The sequence below is a fragment of the Oncorhynchus tshawytscha genome, linkage group LG04, assembly GCF_018296145.1.
Source record: "Oncorhynchus tshawytscha isolate Ot180627B linkage group LG04, Otsh_v2.0, whole genome shotgun sequence".
In the NCBI taxonomy this organism is placed as follows: domain Eukaryota; kingdom Metazoa; phylum Chordata; class Actinopteri; order Salmoniformes; family Salmonidae; genus Oncorhynchus; species Oncorhynchus tshawytscha.
Window position 1 is genome coordinate 32160946 of NC_056432.1, and position 19997 is coordinate 32180942.

Here is a 19997-nt window from a genome sequence, read left to right on the forward strand (position 1 = left end):
AAATCCACACAGAGACATATGCGAACTGTGTATTTGTGTGTGTGTTAGGCTTACCTTCCATTTGAGGCCAATTACTTCATAGAATTTATAGAAGTCATCTAGGCTGCAACAGAACATTACACACACCTCTTTAAAAAAACAACACTTACTAGTATGTGTGTGCTCATACACTATGTGTGTGTGTGTTACCTGAGCATGGGTGCTCCTGCAGTGTTTAGGGCCTTGTATGTGAGGAAGCGGTCTCTGGCAGACATACGGGGTCTGTAGAAACGCATTAGACCATCAAACTGCTTCAGAGACAGACCCATTGGCCTCTAAGGAGCAAACACACATGCACGAAATGCAACAGTTACACATAAGTTACAACAGCTTACCGACACTACCTGGGTGTGTGTATGTACCTGTCTGCTGACCAGCAGTTGGAAGGCATGGTCGATAGCGGAGCGTTTGTGGAGCATCAGAGATTTAAACTTCATCTTCTCAACACCGTTAAACGTATCGAACACCACTGCCAGAAGCTGCAATACAAACACACTATCAAACCATGGCCAAAGGGTAGACAGGGAGGAAACAACAGCATGTGTGTGTGTGTGTGTATGTGTACCAGGTTCATGATGAAATAGAGTTCAATGGAAAGGTAGATGATGAAGAAGACACAGGACCAGCGGTTCCTTGAGTATGCTGGCATCATCACGTCTGGGAAGCTAGAGGAAACAGGACACCAGCAATCTCATTAGGTACTATACTGTCTTGAGAGTAATACAATCTCAACAAGCACTATGCTGTTCAGTGGTGTAAAGTACTTAAAGGAAAGGTTCACCCATTTTGAGTGATGTTCTATCGATTCCCTGGGTCATTTCATGTTTTCATGAGTATCTTGAGTTATTGCCGTTCAAACAGGCAGAAATCCGGCTGGTATGAGGTAGCACCGTGATAAAGTCGCTCTCACTACACTGGAAGTTAATAGGAATATGACTTTTAGATTGCAAAAACGTCTATCATACATGTCAGATTTCAATACTGACTGATGTCATCTCAGATGTCTTTTCTCAAATGAGCCATTGATCATATTTTTGTGATATTCCTACCTCGAGAAATGTGTAATTTAATGGAGGGTCTAGCACATTTTTCCTAATTGTCTGCCTCATAAGTCCAGGATGCATTGCATGATGCCGTTGCCAAAGATATTATAGAAAGAAGATAGGAATCTAATGGCTGAAGGAACGTATAACGCCCCAACCAGTAGACTGTCGACCAATCGCACTCACGTTGTCATGCTGTGCCACGCGGTTGCTAAGCTCATCGTCACGCAATCCCTTCTCAAAGTTAGTCTATATGTTGAGAAACGTGGCTATTTTCCTCGAAAGTACATAATGTCACAATTCCAAAGCTATAAGATACTACAGATAGCAAGTTAATTATTTCACATCTCGGCAAATCTTTGCAATGTCTTACATTATGTTGACGAAATTCGTGCTAATGTTGTGTTTTTGAGCTAGCGCCCATAGACTCCCATTCACTCTGAAGGAGAGAGCTCCTTTATGGGATCAATATTAGAGGTCGACCGATTATGATTTTTCAACGCCGATACCGATTATTGGAGGCCCAAAAAAATCCTATGCCGATTATTGGAGGACCCCCCCAAAAAAAGCCGATACTGATTATTGGAGGACCAAAAAAAGCCGAATCCGATTAATCGTCCGACTTTTTACAATTATTTGTAATAATGACAATTACAACAATACTGAATGAACACTTATTTTAACTTAATATCAATAAAATCAATTTAGCCTCAAACAAATAATGAAACATGTTCAATTTGGTTTAAATAATGCAAAAACAAAGTGTTGGAGAAGAAAGTAAAAGTGCAAATGAAAGCTGGTAGCTCCTTTTAACATGAGTCTTCAATATTCCCAGGTAAGAAGTTTTAGGTTGTAGTTATTATAGGAATTATAGGACCATTTCTCTCTATACGATTTGTATTTCATATACCTTTGGACTATTGGTTGTTCTTATAGGCACTTTAGTATTGCCAGTGTAACAGTATAGCTTCCATCCCTCTCCTCGCTCCAAACCTAGGCTCGAACCAGGAACACATCGACAACAGCCACCCTCGAAGCATCGTTACCCATCGCTCCAAAAAAGCCGCGGCCCTTGCAGAGCAAGGGGAACAACTACGCCAAGTCTCAGAGCGAGTGACGTTTGAAACGCTATCAGCGCACACCCCGCTAACTAGCTAGGCATTTCACATCGGTTACACCAACCTAATCTCGGGAGTTGATAGGCTTGAAGTCATAAACAGCGCAATGCTTGAAGCACAGCGAAGAACTGCTGGCAAAACGCACGAAAGTGCTGTTTGAATGAATGCTTACGAGCCTGCTGCTGCCTACCACTGCTCAGTCAGACTGCTCTATCAAATATCAAATCATAGACTTAATTATAACATAACAACATACAGAAATACGAGCCTTAGGTCATTAATCTGGTCGAATCCGGAAACTATAATTTCGAAAACAAAACGTTAATTCTTTCAGTGAAATACGGAACCGTTCCGTATATTATCTAACGGGTGGTATCCCTAAGTCTAAATATTGCTGTTGCATTGCACAAACTTCAATGTTATGTCATAATTACGTAAGATTCTGGCAAATTAGTTCGCAATGAGTCAGGCGGCCCAAACTGTTGCATATACCCTGACTCTGCGTGCAATGAACGCAATAGAAGTGACACAATTTCAACTGGTTAATATTGCCTGCTAACCTGGATTTCTTTTAGCTAAATATGCAGGTTTAAAAATATATACTTCTGTGTATTGATTTTAAGAAAGGCATTGATGTTTATGGTTAGGTACACGTTGGAGCAACAACAATCCTTTTTCGCGAATGCGCACCTCATCGATTATATGCAACGCAGGACACGCTTAGATAAACTAGTAATATCATCAACCATGTGTAGTTAACTAGTGATTATGATTGATTGATTGTTTTTTATAAGAAAAGTTTAATGCTAGCTAGCAACTTACCTTGGCTTCTTACTGCATTCGCGTAACAGGCGGGCTCCTTGTGAGGCAGGTGGTTAGAGCGTTGGACTAGTTAACCGTAAGGTTGCAAGATTGAATCCCTGAGCTGACAAGGTAAAAATCTGTTGTTCTGCCCCTGAACAAGGCAGTTAACCCACCGTTCCTAGGCCGTCATTGAAAATAAGAATGTGTTCTTAACTGACTTGCCTAGTTAAATAAAGGTGAAAAAAATATATTAAAAAAATAGGCGTCCTAAAATACCGATTTCCGATTGTTATGAAAACTTGAAATTGGCCCTAATTAATCAGCCATTCCGATTAATCGATCAACCCCTAATCAATATCATGCCAAATGTAAATCACCAATCTACAAATGCAATTCACTATCCACAAACTAACACCTTTTGATTTGTATTTGTAAATCGATATATTGCATTCAAATGTTTTTATAACTACAGATTTGCAGGTAATTTCCAAGGGCCTTAAGTAAAATGACTGCCATAAAGATTTGCATATAGGAGAGATATGCGCAAACATGGCAGATATGGCAGACCTGCTACTCCATATCTGGAAGCGCTTAGGTCACCTGACTTTGGGCAGGGATTTGACCACAAGAAAAAGACAAGCACACATGCTTCGTTTGTAAATTATGTCTGAGTGTTAGAGTGTGCCCCTGGCCAACCCTTAACAAAATAAGAGGAATAAGGAATTTGAAAATGTATATACTCTTATTTTTATACTATATAGGAAGTTTATTTCAAACCAAATACTTTGAGACTTTTACTCAAGTAGTATTTTACTGGGTGACTAATTTTCTTTTAAGGTATCTTAACTTTTACTCAAGTATGACAACTGGGTACTTTTTCCACCACTGATGCTGTCTTGAGAGAGCATTACAACCACAAGAGTCACTATGCTGTCTTGAGAGAGCATTACAATCACAACAGTCACTATGCTGTCTTGAGAGAGCATTGCAATCACAACAGTCACTATGCTGTCTTGAGAGAGCATTACAATCACAACAGTCACTATGCTGTCTTGAGAGAGCATTACAATCACAACAGTCACTATTCTGTCTTGAGAGAGCATTACAATCACAACAGTCACTATTCTGTCTTGAGAGAGCATTACAATCAGAACAGTCAAAGAGCATGAAACATTTCAGACTATTAGAGACACAGGTGTATAAAGTAGGAGTTATGGTGTGTGGTAGATGAGCAAGTCTTACTTTGCGGTGGTCAGTAGTACAAAAAGACTAACGATGCTGTTCTCCAGAGTGTTGAAGTACTGAGAAGAGAAAAGCCAGACAAAACCGTATGAGACAGTCCCCTTCAGTTAGCACCACAACTAGCAGTCTTCAGAGGCACAACATACTGAAAATGTCAGTCAAACTGTTTCACTTACTGGATCAGAAGTGTTAGGGGAGAACAGACAGAAGCCTGTAAAGAGAGAGAACAGATCCATACTCAGACAGGCATAATAGAACATCATTGAATTTAGATTTTGTTTTAGATTTCAAGGTACAGTTGTTTGTAAGATCATAGAATTTCCACTGTTGTCCAATGTTTTTGGAGGCTCTTCGAGGATTGTCATTTAGGATCAATGTCATTATTAACTTCGATGAACAGCCAAGATGTGTGTGTTTGTGTGTCTCACCCAGGATGGCGAAGATGACCATGAAGAAGAGCAGCAGCAGCAGGATATCTATAAAAGGGGGAAGGGACTGGAAGATTTGACGCAGGTTTCTGATTGGACAAGAGGGTGACAACAACAGTTATTCATACTTTGGAAACAACAAAGCAGTGCGAGGTAATACAGGTAAAGGTGTGTATGTGATGTATCTGCGGTGTGTGTGTGTGTTTACCTGCGAACGGCACCACAGTATCTGCAGTCCACCAGGAAAATGGGTCTGAGAGCTCTGGTCACACGCAAGTGTGACGTCTGCCGGATAAGAACCACTATCGCCTCCACAAACTGGAGCAGCAACACACACGTCTACACACAGGAGAGACCAGCTGTCAGTCATACGAAATGGTGAAACTATAACTGTTTGTAAACCATCTAACTGACAGGCAATAATGTGTCACTCTTATAAGTATATAGGGTCTCACGGGGTCCCTCTGGGAACTATTCTGGGACCACTCTTGTTTGCAATCTATATGCACTGCTTGGGATGCTCCTATACAGTTGTGTGTGTGTACTAGAGGTTGACCGATTATGATTTTTCAACGCCGAAACCGATACCGATTATTGGAGGACCAAAAAAGACGATACCGATTAATCGGTCGATTTTTACAATGTATTTGTAATAATGACAATTACAACAATACTGAATGAACACTTATTTTAACTTCATATAATACCTCAAAATCATTTTAGCCTCAAATAAATGATGAAACCTGTTCAATTTGGTTTAAACAATGCAAAAACAAAGTGTTGGAGAAGAAAGTATAAGTGCAATATGTGTCATGTAAAAATGCTAACGTTTAAGTTCCTTGCTCAGAACATGAGAACATATGAAAGCTGGTGGTTCCTTTTAACATGAGTCTTTAATATTCCCAGGTAAGAAGTTTTAGGTTGTAGTTATTATAGGAATTGTAGGACTATTTCTCTCTATACCAATTGTATTTCATATACCTTTGACTATTGGATGTTCTTATAGGCACTTTGGTATTGCCAGTGGAACAGTATAGCTTCCGTCCCTCTCCTTGCCCCTACCTGGGCTCGAACCAGGAATACATTGACAACAGCCACCCTCGAAGCATCGTTACCCATCGCTCCACAAAAGCCGCGGCTCTTGCAGAGCAAGGGGAACAACTACTCCAAGTCTCAGAGCGAGTGACGTTTGAAACGCTATTAGCGCGCAACCCGCTAACTAGCTAGCCATTTCACATCGGTTACACCAGCCTAATCTCGGAAGTTTATAGGCTTGAAGTCATAAACAGCTCAATGCTTGAAGCACAGCGAAGAGCTGCTGGCAAACGCACGAAAGTGCTGTTTGAATGAATGCTTACGAGCCTGCTGCTGCCTACCATCTCTCAGTCAGACTGCTCTATCAAATCATATAATTAATTATAACATAATAACAAACAGAAATACGAGCCTTTGGTCATTAATATGGTAGAATCCGGAAACTATCATTTCGAAAACAATATGTTTGTTCTTTCAGTGAAATTCGGAACCGTTCCGTATTTTATCTAACGGATGGCATCCCTAAGTCTAAATATTGCTGTTGTTGTAAAAACCTTCAATGTTATGTCATAATTATGTAAAATTCTGAAACGCAGAAGAAGTGACACAATTTCCCTAGTTATAATAAATTCATGTTAACAGGCAATATTAAATAAATATGCAGGTTTAAAAATGTATACTTGTGTATTGATTTTAAAGAAAGACATTGATGTTTATGGTTAGGTACACATTGGTGCAACGACAGTGCTTTTTTCGCGAATGCGCTTGTTAAATCATCACCCGTTTGGAGAAGTAGGCTGTGATTCGATGAGAAATTAACCGGCACCACATCGATTATATGCAACGCAGGACACGCTAGATAAACTGGTAATATCATCAACCATGTGTAGTTAACTAGTGATTATGTTAAGATTTATTGTTTTTTTATAAGATAAGTTTAATGCTAGCTAGCAACTTACCTTGGCTTCTTGCTGCCCTCACGTAACAGGTAGTCAGCCTGCCATGCAGGCGCCTCGTGGAGTGTAATGTAAGGCAGGTGGTTAGAGTGTTGGGCTAGTAACCAGAAGGTTGCAAAAACGAATCCCCGAGCTGACAAGGTTAAAATCTGTCGGTCTGCCCCTGAACAAGGCAGTTAACCCACCGTTCCTAGGCCGTCATTGAAAATAAGAATGTGTTCTTTAACTGACTTGCCTAGTTAAATAAAGGTGTAAAAATAAATAAATACATAAAAAAATGTAATTGCCCACATTCGGTGTCCAAAAATACAGATTACCGATTGTTATGAAAACTTGAAATCGGCCCTAATTAATCGGCCATTCCGATGAATTGGTCGACCTCTAGTATGTACCTTCACCATGGTCCTCTTGTGTCTGATGAATGTGTGGAAGCCGAGCCAGCGCAGCTTCATGCAGAGTTCAAACGCCACCATAACCAGAGCCAATAACTCCAGAGTGGCGTGGACCTACAGAGACAGAACACATCCTTTAGCCTTTCACCCCTAACCTCTGACCTCTAACCCTAACCCAGCAGGTCCAGAGTGGTGTGGATCCGTGGCAGTGTGTGTGGCAATGGCAGTGTGTACGTACATAAACATCCAGGCGTAGTGATGGTACAGCGGGAGCCTCAGAGAGAGAGAGCACCATCAGTAGGAGTCCTGTTAGCAGCTCCATCATGTAGAACAGGTGGTTGTGAGCAAACAAGTATGCTGCCAGCGCCTTTGGATTCCGAGGATGTGTGAAGAACTTATCATTGTTCTCTCCTTCCTATGGACCGACCACACACACACTTGCATCTGAATTCTGTTTAATAATACAAGTGTGAAAATAATACATTTGTTCTACAGCTCTCTACCATTCACCTGAGCTATACCTATAGCTACAAATAAAATGTACTGTCATAACTCTCCTGTGACCATCTGAAGAATCAGGTTACAGTGGGTCCGCTCTACAGCGTGCTCTCTCTCGTAGAGGGGGAGAGCGGGAAGTTGGCTGTTTTATGGTCGGTCATAAAATACGCTGCCCCCATGCTCTGTAGTGTTCGAGATTGGAATGTAAACTGTGGAACACAGAGAGACGCTTGGACATCGAAAGTTTGAGTAATTAAATAATATTTATATTTGAGAGGAGGTGGGAGTGGTCCGTGGACACTTAAAAGAGAGTCATGACAAGTGTGTTTCATTTGGTGATCTCATGAAGACAGGAAACACACATAACTATCTCTTAGTGTACATTTCCCAGCTATCAGGTTTACAGCTAAATATTGTGAAACGTATGTGATTAAACATGAAACTATTTGTGAAGAGATGTAATGGTTAAGAACTACAACGCTATAAGCCACGGAGACCATACAGATGTAGTTTTGCCGACACGGCTGGAAATGGTTAAGCTCTGAGACTATCAATCACTACAGAATAAGAGTAAATCCTAGACGTATAATTACTAGTCTGCAGCTGGAAATGACGTAAGTCTAGTATGAGAATACCGACAACCGCGGAAACATCTTTACTATGCAACGACCATCTGTAGGCCTGACGTATCCATTACAACAGACATTATCCAGAGCCGCAGAGAAAGCTACAACCACAAAGGACATTGTGACTTCTGGAGAAGTTAACCAGACTCTGATGAACTGACTCTCCAGCAGATGGACCGGTGATTACAACAGAGAAGACAACAACAACATACGGGTGTAAATATACACATTGCAATTATTCTCGAATGAGCGGCCGTTCACGTGCAAAGGATTAGCATTTCAATGAATATTATAATTATCAACTGTGTGGAGTGAATCCATTTTGTCTTTCCCGCTCTTTCTCAGTCTCCACCCCTTTGTCTAACAAGCTGTCATATCGGCTTCGTCCGCTAGGGACTTTTTATTTGTGTCACGTAGTAACCAAATATCTACTCTTTGTTTGTTATATATTTCTGTAATTATTTAGTTAGTAAATAAATAATTAAGCAAATTTGTATATCACTGATTCATCATTTAGGCTAGGGTTCGTGCAGATATCCAAGGGTTTGCGACGTTCAGTAATGAGAACTGATGAGGTAATAATAATTCATTAATAAGCGACTGTTTTGATAAGATATGAAAATATCTGAAGAGTCGATTCGGGAAATAGAGACTCTAAACATTTTCCCGTGGTGCCCCGACTTCCTAGTTAATTAAAGATGACCTGATTAGCTTAATCACATAATAATAATTACACATAGAGAATTGATTTGATAAAATAACAGTCTTCACATTTAATGGTAGTCATAGACATGACAGTACACAAAAGGTTTAGCACACAAACTCACATGATCTACCTGTCACAAGATGCTGATGTGTCCCACCATAGCTAGGCTTTCTTACAGTCAGCTTACAACTCATAACATTACAATGTAGCTCATCATTACCATTAACTTTTAAAGTAAATACCAAGCAGACTGTAATATAGTCTAGCTAGCCAACATGCCAAAATGGCTGTGTGTGTGTGTGTGTGTGTGTGTGTGTGTACCTGTAGATAGATGGCTGCTTCCTGGTAGTTAATCTCCCAGCTTTGTTGAAGTGAGGCATTGTGTGAACTGTAGTTTGGTGGTGGCCCCGGTGTTGGTATCACCTGGTTATTCACTATGTCATACCCCCCTCCTCCATCTACACAGAAGAAACAACCACAACATTATTAATTCGTTAATACAAAATAATTAAAGAGCCTCCAAAACCTGACAGATATATTTAGTCATTTCCTATACTATTACGGAGCTAATACACACTAGAGTAGACAAACTGGTGGGACAACTTCAACAGCACTGTATCCTGCATGTTCACAACATATCCTACACGCAAGCACACACACACAACACACCCACACATACCCACACATACCCACGCTATCTAGCTGTAGCTCGGTGCAGAATGAGGAGATGAGGACCGGACTCTCCTCCAGGGTCAACTCTACACTGTTGTCATGGATACCAGGAGTCTCCGTCTGCACTGCCGAACACTCCATGGCTCTGCTAGCTACCAGTGGTCCAGGAGTTTGAGTGTGTTTGGGTGTGGGGACGTGGTCCACTAAAGCAGTGTGTGTGTCATTCACAGTTCACAGGTCCAGCGTCCTCGCGCCTCCAGGGACACGCACGGGCTAACATTCCACTGCACATGGACACACGTCAGAGAGACAATGTAAAAACAGATCCCCCACAGGGATCCCCAGACAGAGGTTCACCACAGCTCAGAGTTCCAGACACGCGCAGAGCAGGTGGTTCACCCTGTGTTCTTAGAGACAGGTATGTCCTCTGTCCCAGGAACAAACAAACCATTAAATGAAAAACAAACGTTGCTGGAGCGTCCGATGACAACTGGTGGACAGATGAACCATCCAGAGTGTCTCACTTCAGTCAAAGGGCTAGGGTAGGATCCCACAGCCTCTGTCAGCAGCCTATCTCAGCCTGGGAGACTAGGGAGTCCAGAATGCACAGTCACACTCTCTGGAGTTACAACTTCTCTTACCCTCTTTCGCTTCTCTTAACCTCGTTTTCCCTTCCTCTCTCCCTCTCTGGGCTCCTCCCTCTCTCCGCTCAGTGCAGTTTCACCTTTGAACTCAGTTCTGCTCTCTGTGCACATGGCTCACTTTTATAACCGACAACGCCGCTCTTCACTGATGTTAGATTGAGGAGTGGAGTGTCCTTCAAGTTATAGGCAGGAAGTGGGGTCACCTCCTGATGGTGAGAGACACCAGACTGAGAATGAAGAAGGTCCTGATTAGATCCGTGCGATGTCTGGTTTGGCTGTCTGGAGCAGGCTGAGGAAAATCTAAACTACAATATGACTTCAGTCTCTGACACAACGATATAAATAATCCTTCAAATCAACCCAACCCATATTTGAATCCAACTTTAAGTCATACTTACTAAAGATAATGTACAACCAGCTAACCATTGACTCTAAAAAAATCTATATTTTTATTTTTAAATCTTCATAAAACCAAGCAGTATTGTCTCCTCCTCTCTTTAGGAATTACAGACAGACATCTGTGATCACTGGATCTGAGTGCCAAGTAGGCAGGAGTCATCGATATTATGCCAGCCAGCTGTCAGCCAGTCGGATCCTGCACACCGAAGCCAATTCAGGTACTGTGACAGTAGCGTGTTCTGAGCTCAGTCTGCTGCTGTGTAGGGATCAAACTCCAGTTGAGTGATAATAATCCTGGTGAGGCTCCTGTTCTCTCAGGCCTCTGGCTACGTGGTGATAATGAAGTGGCCTAGTATCTGCTGTTGTCCTAATAGCACTGTGTCTGTGGGTAAAGTCCCAGCCACTCGTTTGTTTTTCAGAACAATAAAACATTCAGAGCTCCCGTCAACAACGCACTGAGGTCAGGCCCCGTGCCTGCCTGTGGCTCCACAGGCCCATACAAACACACACAGGGCAGTCCTGATCAGTCCTCTGGGCTAAGAGGAAAATAGTACAGAAATCCTCTCTTTCCTCCACAGTGGCTTCTCCAACTAGGCTAAATCACAAGAACAAAGCCAGCAGCTGGATCATGTCCTGTCGTGAGCCAGAGCCTGAGTGACGGTCTGCTCAAGACTGTGTGTTTTAGAGCAGGCCTCCTTTTGCTGTGTCCTGCTCTCTACTGCCTGTGGAACAATCTTCTCCTCCCAGGCCTCAGGGTAGTCAGCCCTCCTCCCACTCCAGATATCCTGGAAAAACACCAGTCCTTTTCCTGTCCACTTCCAGAGGAGCTCACACACACACACACACACACACACACACACACACACACACACACACACACACACACACCGACCCACAGAACCAGAGAGGCCCGGGGGGCCCTAGAGAGGGAGACACACACACTGCCCTGCGTGCTCTGTGGGTGGGTAGGTGGAGGGGGGGGGCAGCGCAGGGCGGGCGGGGCACACACAGAAGTATCTGCCTTTGCTGATGCTGCTGTTTCCAGTGTGTATGTGAGAGGCAGTCTGCAATGTGTGTGTGTGTGTGTGTGAGGTACAAAGGCTACAGGATTACTGAAGTGGAGACGCACACAAACACGATCTCTGGGTCAGGGGGACACATCTCTCTTCTAATTTAAAGCGACAGAGGAGCAAGCCAGCTCTGCGTTTATCTGCTCTGATGACAATCAGCAGAACCTCCCAAACTACTGTACCCTCAAACTGTACCGCCGACAGCCAAAACCTAACCTCAGCTTGCAGAGGAGCTGCCTCTCTGGTGAGTGTCCTAAAAGGGGTTATGATATTTTATCTTCAAATAATTTACAGTCGCTGTTCAAGTAGATGCCTTTGGATGTACTCTTTGGTTGCATATGATTTAAATCACTTTCACTTTCTTACTGCACACCTTTATATATGAATGAATCCTTTCATACATGTTTGCCCATGGTAATAGTGGTCAGAAAGAGATTTTGCTCAAAGTACACCCATTTTGCATACCCCACCCTACCATGAGACATCCATGTCTTCATCACTGAAAAAGATAAACGTTTGAGTTTGAATTCATTTGAAAGCTTACAAACAGGGTTGTCAAACAATTTGATAATTTCTTCAAAATGTTTTTATTTTATAGCCATTTTAATGCCAATTACCTAAAAACACGTAAACTCAGATTGTTCTTATTTTCACATGTTAGATCATCTGAGGTGTTTTTGTTGTGCCCTTATCGGTTGAGACACAGCATATTCTTAAATACAGGGTGGGTGTCAATTTAATCATAGAAACAGAATTCATAAAATGGACCTATCCCATTTGAGTAATTTTGCAGACGCTCTTATCCACAGCAACTTACAGGAGCAATTAGGGTTAAGTGCCTTGCTCAAGGACAAACAGATTTTTCACAGTTGGCTTGGGATTCAAACCAGCGACCTTTCAGTTACTGGCACAATGCTCTTAACTGCTGGGCTACCTGCCATCCCTTCAGACCACTGCAATTTAGCTGGTACAAATTTTAATTTCAATTTACTACTAGAAAGATGGCCGATCGGTCAACCCACCGTCGAATGACAAATTGAATGGGAATATTCTATTACCTATACAGTGCATTCGGAAATTATTCAGACCCCTTGACTTTTTCCACATGTTGTTGGATCGGTCAGGTTGGATGGGGAGCGTCGCTGCACAGCTATTTTTCAGGCCTCTCCAGAGATGTTCGATCGGGTTCAAGTCCGGGCTCTGGCTGGGCTACTCGGGGACATTCAGAGACTTGTCCCAAAGCAACTCCTGCATTGTCTTGGCTGTGTGCTTAGGGTCATTGAACTGTTGGAAGATGAACCTTCACCCCAGTCTGAGGTCCTGAGTGCTCTGGAGCAGGTTTTCATCAAGGATCTCTCTGTACTCTGGTCCGTTCATCTTGGCCTCAACCCTGACTAGTTTCCCAGTCCCTGCCGCTGAAAAACAGCCCCACAGCATGATGCTGCCACCACGCTTCACCGTAGGGATGGATGGTGCCAGGTTTCCTACAGATGTGACGCTTGGCATTCAGGCCAAATAGTTCAATCTTAGTTTCATCAGACCAGAAAATCTTGTTTGTCATGGTCTGAGAGTCCTTTAGGTGCCTTTTGGCAAACTCCAAGTGGGCTGTCATGTGCCTTTTACTGAGGAGTGGCTTCCATCTGGCCACGCTACCATAAAGGCCTGATTGGGGGAGTGTTGCAAAGATGGTTGTCCTTCTGGAAGGTTCTCCCATCTTGGCGGTTCCAAACTACTACCATTTTAAAATTATGGAGGCCACTGTGTTCTTGGGGACTTTCAATGCTTCAGAAATGTTTTGGTACCCTTCCCCAGATCTATGCCTTGCCACAACCCTGTCGCGGCCCTCTACGGACAATTCCTTCTCTGACATGCACTCTCAACTGTGGGACCTTATACAGAAAGTTGTGTGCCTTTCCAAATCATGTCCAATCAATTGAATTTACCACAGGTGGACACCAATGAAGTTGTAGAAACATATCAAGGATAATCAATGGAAACAGGATGCACTTGAGCTCAATTTCGAGTCTCATGGCAAAGGATATGAATACTTAGGTAAATAAGGTTTCTGTTTTTTTATTTTTAATACATTTGCAAACATTTCTAAAAACCTGTTTTCGCTTTGTCATTATGGGGTACTGTGTGTAGATTGTTGAGGACATTATTATAATCTTTTAAAATCTATTTTAGAATAATGCTATAACGTAACTTAATTTGGAAAAGGGGAAGGGGTCTGAATACTTTCCGAATGCACTGTATTTCTATAATAAAAATAAATTACATTTCAATCGTGCTTTTCATAATCTCAAAGCGATTCAAAAGCAAAAAACAAACAAGCATCATCATGAGTAGCCTAGCTACTGTATAGCAAAAGGTAGCCTAGGGGTTAGAGCATTGGACTAGTAATCGGAAGGTTGCTAGATCGAAACCCCGAGCTGACAAGGTAAATGGCCTAGGAACCCACTGTTCCTAGGCCATTTGATCAGAGGAAGGTGCTCAGGGAGATGGTTGATGAAGATGGAGTCTGGTGTTGATCTTGTAGAGGGCTACTCTGGGAACCAGCCTGAGTTGTGTAGCTACTGGACTTCTCTTCCTTCACAATGCATGGCACCCACTTGGGTGATGACTCAGCAGCTAATGGAGACAGGAAGCTCACCACACACAGTTCAGAGTACAAGCCAGTCATCCTCACTACAACCCCTTTGTTTCAGAACTGCATCTCCCATTCCTATCAAGCTTCAATTGATGTTTTCAAAAGATCAGGAACCAGCAACCAAGTGAAAACAATAAGGCTCTGAACAGTTCATAGTTGTTCCGTATAATCAGATTTTTAAAAAATATTTAACGAGGCAAATCAGTTAAGAACAAATTCTTATTTACAATGACGGTCTAGGAACAGTGGGTTAACTGCCTTGTTCAGGGGCAGAACGACAGATATATACATTGTCAGCTCGGGGATTCGATCTAACCACTAGGCTACCTGCTGCCCAATCTATGCTGAACATTATAAATAATAGAATAGAATTAGTAGACTGAAGCTAAGCGCCTAGCAAGTAAGCTAATGATCATTTTTATGAGACAAGAAAAGTTCAAACAGATTACAAAAGACAAGTCCTAAAAATGACGATAGCCATTATGAATATGCTGTGCTAAATGCAATTAGATTTGTCACGGGTTGCAGCCACCTTTGACTTTGATATATAACGCTGACCCAGCTAGCAAAGCAGTAAAATGTGGATGTCAACAAAAACTTACTCTCGTCTCCCCTCTCTGTCTCCTCGCTCAACAGACCGCTGGTAGCATCATCCCAGGTCAGGATGAGGGGCACGTCGTCATCGGTACCCTCCATTCTCCCGGACTGGCAAGATGAAATCCACAGGTAAAAGCAACGTAGTACCCCCCCAAACTAGCTAGCTAGCGTTTTTAGCTGATAATTCCTGCTAGCTAGACTAGCCCTTAGCTACTGGCTAATGCTATGGTCAAAACATAAACGACATAGCTAGCATAACGACGCATCGTGCTAGCTAGATGACATTAGCTACCTCTTGCTACCTGGATAACTAGCTAACTTTCCACGTGACTCCACTAAACTAAGAGTGCTCGAAAAGCACCCGATAAACGAGCTTATCTTCATTAACAGTCGTCTATTAGTCAAATGGCTAGATACTGCTGCTTGATTTATCCCGAGTTGACATCTGTCATTGACCAGTAAACTATGCTATTCTAACTCATCGATGTCCAGTCCATCAGCATTAACTGCCTACAAAAATATTTGCTAGCGGAAAGACTGAGAATAGTTTTGTAAACCATGACGCATAAGCATTTTGTTGGTACCACCATCAACTAAGGTTTGTATCCAAAGTCGAAATAAATATGAGATATTCTCAAATAACGGTATCTCCATCCAAATAGAGCCCCAGAGTGAAGGTGTCATAATACCCATAAAACCTAGCGGTCATACAGGGAAATGGTTCCAATCGTTTTTCACCCATTCATTTTTTCCCATAGGGAATTTTAGAACCCTTAAAATAAGGGCTTTGTTTCGTGAAGGCTTACCCTGGCGGGACGTTTTGATTACCTTATAAATCTCTCTCGATCAAGGTGACTTTTATCAATATATTCAGCTCTCCTATTCGAAAATGCTAATTAGCATCAAAGTAGACATCATGTAAGACTACAAATCCCTGCAAGCTCCTGCATGTCATCTATAGTTACACCTTTGCTAACAGGTATTGTGTCAATATAAAACTTGCACAAGTCAGTTCAAAGAATTGTCAATTTAAATACATTTACCAAATGTATTCATTACTACATTTAGCTAACATTAGATAGTTAATCCAGAGATTCTTACATTTGCCTCGATTCAACAGTCTCGTCCAGATCATAATGGCATTTATAGTTCTTTATGATAGCTACATTAGCAGCTAATCAGCGTTTCATTTTTGGAGGGTAAATACAGACAATTATATTGATAAAATTCACCTTGTCCTTGAGAGATTTACACAGTTATCAAAACATCATGCCAGGGTAAACCTACATGAAACACAGCCCTTATTTGAAGTATTTCTAAAATCCTCTATGGGAAAATTTAATGGTGGAAAAATGATTGGAACCATTTCTGTGTTTGACCTCTATGTTTTATGGGTATTATGACTCATACTGTGGCACTCAATAGCTTGCACAGTAGGCTGTACAATTCACTTTACATTTTACTACAACGCCACTGACGACCAGCAGTCTTTGTTTTTCAAAATGAGAGTTGTGGCTTGAAATTCTAAAGTTTATCCATCAGACTGGCTGCCATAAGCCTGACTTTAATAATAATGTTTTTTTTGTTGTTACCCTAATTGAATATATACAGTGGGGCAAAAAAGTATTTAGTCAGCCACCAATTGTGCATGTTCTCCCACTTAAAAAGATGAGAGAGGCCTGTAATTTTCATCATAGGTACACTTCAACTATGACAGACAAAATGAGAAAAAAAATCCAGAAAATCACATTGTAGGATTTTAAAGATTTCTGGCTCTTAGAGACCTGTAACTTCTTCTTTAAGAGGCTCATCTGTCCTCCACTCGTTACCTGTATTAATGGCACATGTTTGAACTTGTTATCAGTATAAAAGACACCTGTCCACAACCTCAAACAGTCACACTCCAACTCCACTATGGCCAAGACCAAAGAGCTGTCAAAGGACACCAGAAACAAAATTGTAGACCTGTACCAGGCTGGGAAGACTGAATCTGCAATAGGTAAGCAGCTTGGTTTGAAGAAATCAACTGTGGGAGCAATTATTAGATTGGGAGAATGTCATATGGACAGATGAAACCAAAATATAACTTTTTGGTAAAAACTCAACTCGTAGTGTTTGGAGGACAAAGAATGCTGAGTTGCATCCAAAGAACACCATACCTACTGTGAAGCATGGGGGTGTAAACATCATGCTTTGGGGCTGTTTTTCTGCAAAGGGACCAGGACGACTGATCCGTGTAAAGGAAAGAATGAATGGGGCCATGGTTTCATCTGACCATATGACATTCTCCCAATCTTCTTCAGGATCATCCAAATGCTCTCTAGCAAACTTCCGACGGGCCTGGACATGTACTGGCTTAAGCCGGGGGACACGTCTGGCACTGCAGGATTTGAGTCCCTGGCGGCGTAGTGTGTTACTGATGGTAGGCTTTGTTACTTTGGTCCAAGCTCTCTGCAGGTCATTCACTAGGTCCCCCCGTGTGGTTCTGGGATTTTTGCTCACCGTTCTTGTGATCATTTTGACCCCATTTTGACCCCACATTTCCCATGATGTCAAGCAAAGAGGCACTAGGTTTGAAGGTAGGCTTTGAAATACATCCACAGGTACACCTCCAATTGACTCAAATGATGTCAAATAGCCTATCAGAAGCTTCTAAAGCCATGACATCATTTTCTGGAATTTTCCAAGCAGTTTAAAGGCACAGTCATCTTTGTGTATATAAACTTCTGGCCCACTGGAATTGTGATACAGTGAATTATAAGTGAAATAATCTGTCTGTAAACAGCTGTTGGAAAAATTACTTGTGTCTTGAACAAAGTAGATGTCCTAACCGACTTGCCAAAATGATAGTTTGTTAACAAGAAATTTGTGGAGTGGTTGAAAAACTAGTTTTAATGTTTCCAACCTAAGTGTAATTAAACTTCCGACTTCAACTGTATATATACATTTAATATTGATATTGTGAACCTATGTTTTATTTTTTTTACCTCCTGTTTCAGGAAGTGATGTCACTGAGTACCCCCCATTTATAGAACCTTTCACCCCCACCTGTGGTATGGATGCCTGATGAAGACCTAAGGGTTGAAATCTTATAATAAAATCACCTGGGAGCATGAGCAGCAGTGTGCAGCATTTTCCTTTTTATTTGTCATGTAATACAACTATCTAATGAGCCTAAATAACATGATCATGACCATTATTTAACCCCCACACACACACCTCTTAGTAACTGTGTTGTAAAACCTTGTCCCTTCAGTAAGTATTCATACCATTTGACTTATTCCAAATGTTGTAGTTTTACAGCCTGAATCCAAAAAGGATTAATGAGGGGCTGGCATTGAGGCTGCTGGAGTTGCAGGGGGTATTGTTAGAGAAACTGATGACCAGCCCGGCTGAGGAATGTGAAAGAACATGCTACATGCAGGTGTCGCCTCGCCATGACACCAACATGGATGTAACGTTCGTCGTTGGGAGAAAGAGAGGAGGACCAAGGTGCAGCGTGGTAAGTACTCATTATGCCTTTTAATGAAAATGATTACTCGAACAAAACAACAAAAATGATCAACGAGAATGACACGAAACGAAACAGTCCTGTCTGGTAACATACTCAAAGACAGAAAATAATCACCCACGAAACACAATAGAAAACAGGCTACCTAAATATGGTTCTCAATCAGGGACAACGATTGACAGCTGCCTCTGATTGAGAACCATACCAGGCCAAACACAGAAATAGCAAATCATAGAAAAACTAATATAGACAACTCACCCAACTCACGCCCTGACCATACTAAAACAAAGACATTACAAAAGAACTAAGGTCAGAACGTGACAATGGAGCTGGTTGCAACACTGGAGACGGAGGTCGCTGCCGCCATCGAAGACAGATGCAAAGGTGCCGATATATACAGTTATCATTATACTACTGTTGTTATTACACCAGAGTTTAGTCCTTGAAATATTTAACCCATTCTCCAACCGCTGAAACACACTTTTCAAAGTGGCGAGATGACCAGACCAAGTAGACGAATGAATCACCACATCGTCAAGGTAAGCAGTACAATTTGGCACATCCACGAACACAATGTTAACTAGACGCTGAAAAGTAGCAGGTGCATTACACATTCCTAAGGGCATCACAGTGTATTGTACAAAGTGTATCGCAGTGTATTGTACATAACAAAAGCCAAGATGTCTGAAGCTCGAGAGGTCAGAGGCACCTGCCAATAACCTTTTAGCAAATCTAACTTACTAACTCAAGCAGCAGAGCCAATTCTATCAATGCAGTCATCTAAGCGAGGTAGAGGAAAAGAATCAGACTTTGTAACGGCATTTACACGACGATAGTCTGTACATAAGCGGGACCATCAGGCTTAGGAACAAGAATACACAGAGTACTCTAGGAGCTGTTACTGGGTTTTGCCATGTCATTCTGTAATAAATAAGCTACCTCACTTTTCATTACCTCTTTTCTTTGCATCAACCCGGTACGGATGCTGACATATAGGAGCGGCGTTCCCCACATCCACGTCATGTTCCAAGATGGACGTGCGACTTGGAACATCCTGAAACACATTGAGAAAACTATCAATAGGATAAGATCATTAGTTTGATCGTTGTCCAAATGTTCCATTTGAGAGGATAACTTTTTCAGCATCTCTGAATTACATAAGCGTTCATACTGCTGTAACATATGGCGTAACTCCAAACCGTCCTCCTTATCCTCCTCTAGGTCCCAGCCAGGCTTTAGCACCACCGCAGCCACACTGGAGACGGCGGGCTGGCCCGGCTTACCTGAGGAACTGTTGGGAGAATCACGCACATAATATGCTTTTAGCATGTTAACATGACACACACGGGAAAAACGCCTCCGATCTGGGGTCTTTATCACATAATTGGTGTCACTGAGTTTCTTTTCCACAAGATATGGCCCAGAAAAATGTGCCGACAGAGATGAGCCAGGGATTGGCAACAAAACTAAAACTTGATCCCCTGGTCCAAAAGAACAGCCAACAGCCTTTTTGTCATAATGAAACTTCATGCGTTTTTGAGACGAGGAGAGAGACTTTTGGGCTAAC

The 19997-nt window shown here is 42.0% G+C and overlaps 1 protein-coding gene and 1 long non-coding RNA gene across 6 annotated transcripts in view; one reads left to right on the plus strand and one right to left on the minus strand.

Moving 5' to 3' along the window:
* The window catches only part of LOC112248549 (two pore calcium channel protein 1), a 26248-nt gene extending 11190 nt beyond the window's left edge, over positions 1-15058 (minus strand). Inside the window, exons 1-12 of one of the 5 annotated variants that reach the window (XM_024417685.2) lie at positions 14925-15058; positions 9209-9345; positions 7296-7472; positions 7058-7171; positions 4883-5013; positions 4675-4763; positions 4423-4457; positions 4247-4305; positions 605-704; positions 402-518; positions 190-314; positions 55-103 (exon numbers count right to left, since the gene is read on the minus strand). In XM_024417685.2, coding sequence (XP_024273453.1) covers positions 55-103; positions 190-314; positions 402-518; positions 605-704; positions 4247-4305; positions 4423-4457; positions 4675-4763; positions 4883-5013; positions 7058-7171; positions 7296-7472; positions 9209-9345; positions 14925-15018 — 1227 coding nt within the window. In that variant the 5' untranslated portion in view covers positions 15019-15058. Of the gene's footprint in view, positions 1-54; positions 104-189; positions 315-401; positions 519-604; positions 705-4246; positions 4306-4422; positions 4458-4674; positions 4764-4882; positions 5014-7057; positions 7172-7295; positions 7473-9208; positions 9346-9576; positions 11423-14924 lie in introns of those variants that run through there. The other 4 variants (XM_042320634.1, XM_024417684.2, XM_042320635.1 and 1 more) reach the window with 4 other exon arrangements.
* Positions 11640-18035, plus strand: LOC112248550. The gene is made up of 3 exons (XR_002953241.2): positions 11640-11916; positions 14959-15048; positions 17919-18035. It is a non-coding gene; the product is annotated as an uncharacterized LOC112248550 (long non-coding RNA).
* The last annotated feature ends 1962 nt before the right edge of the window (positions 18036-19997 follow it).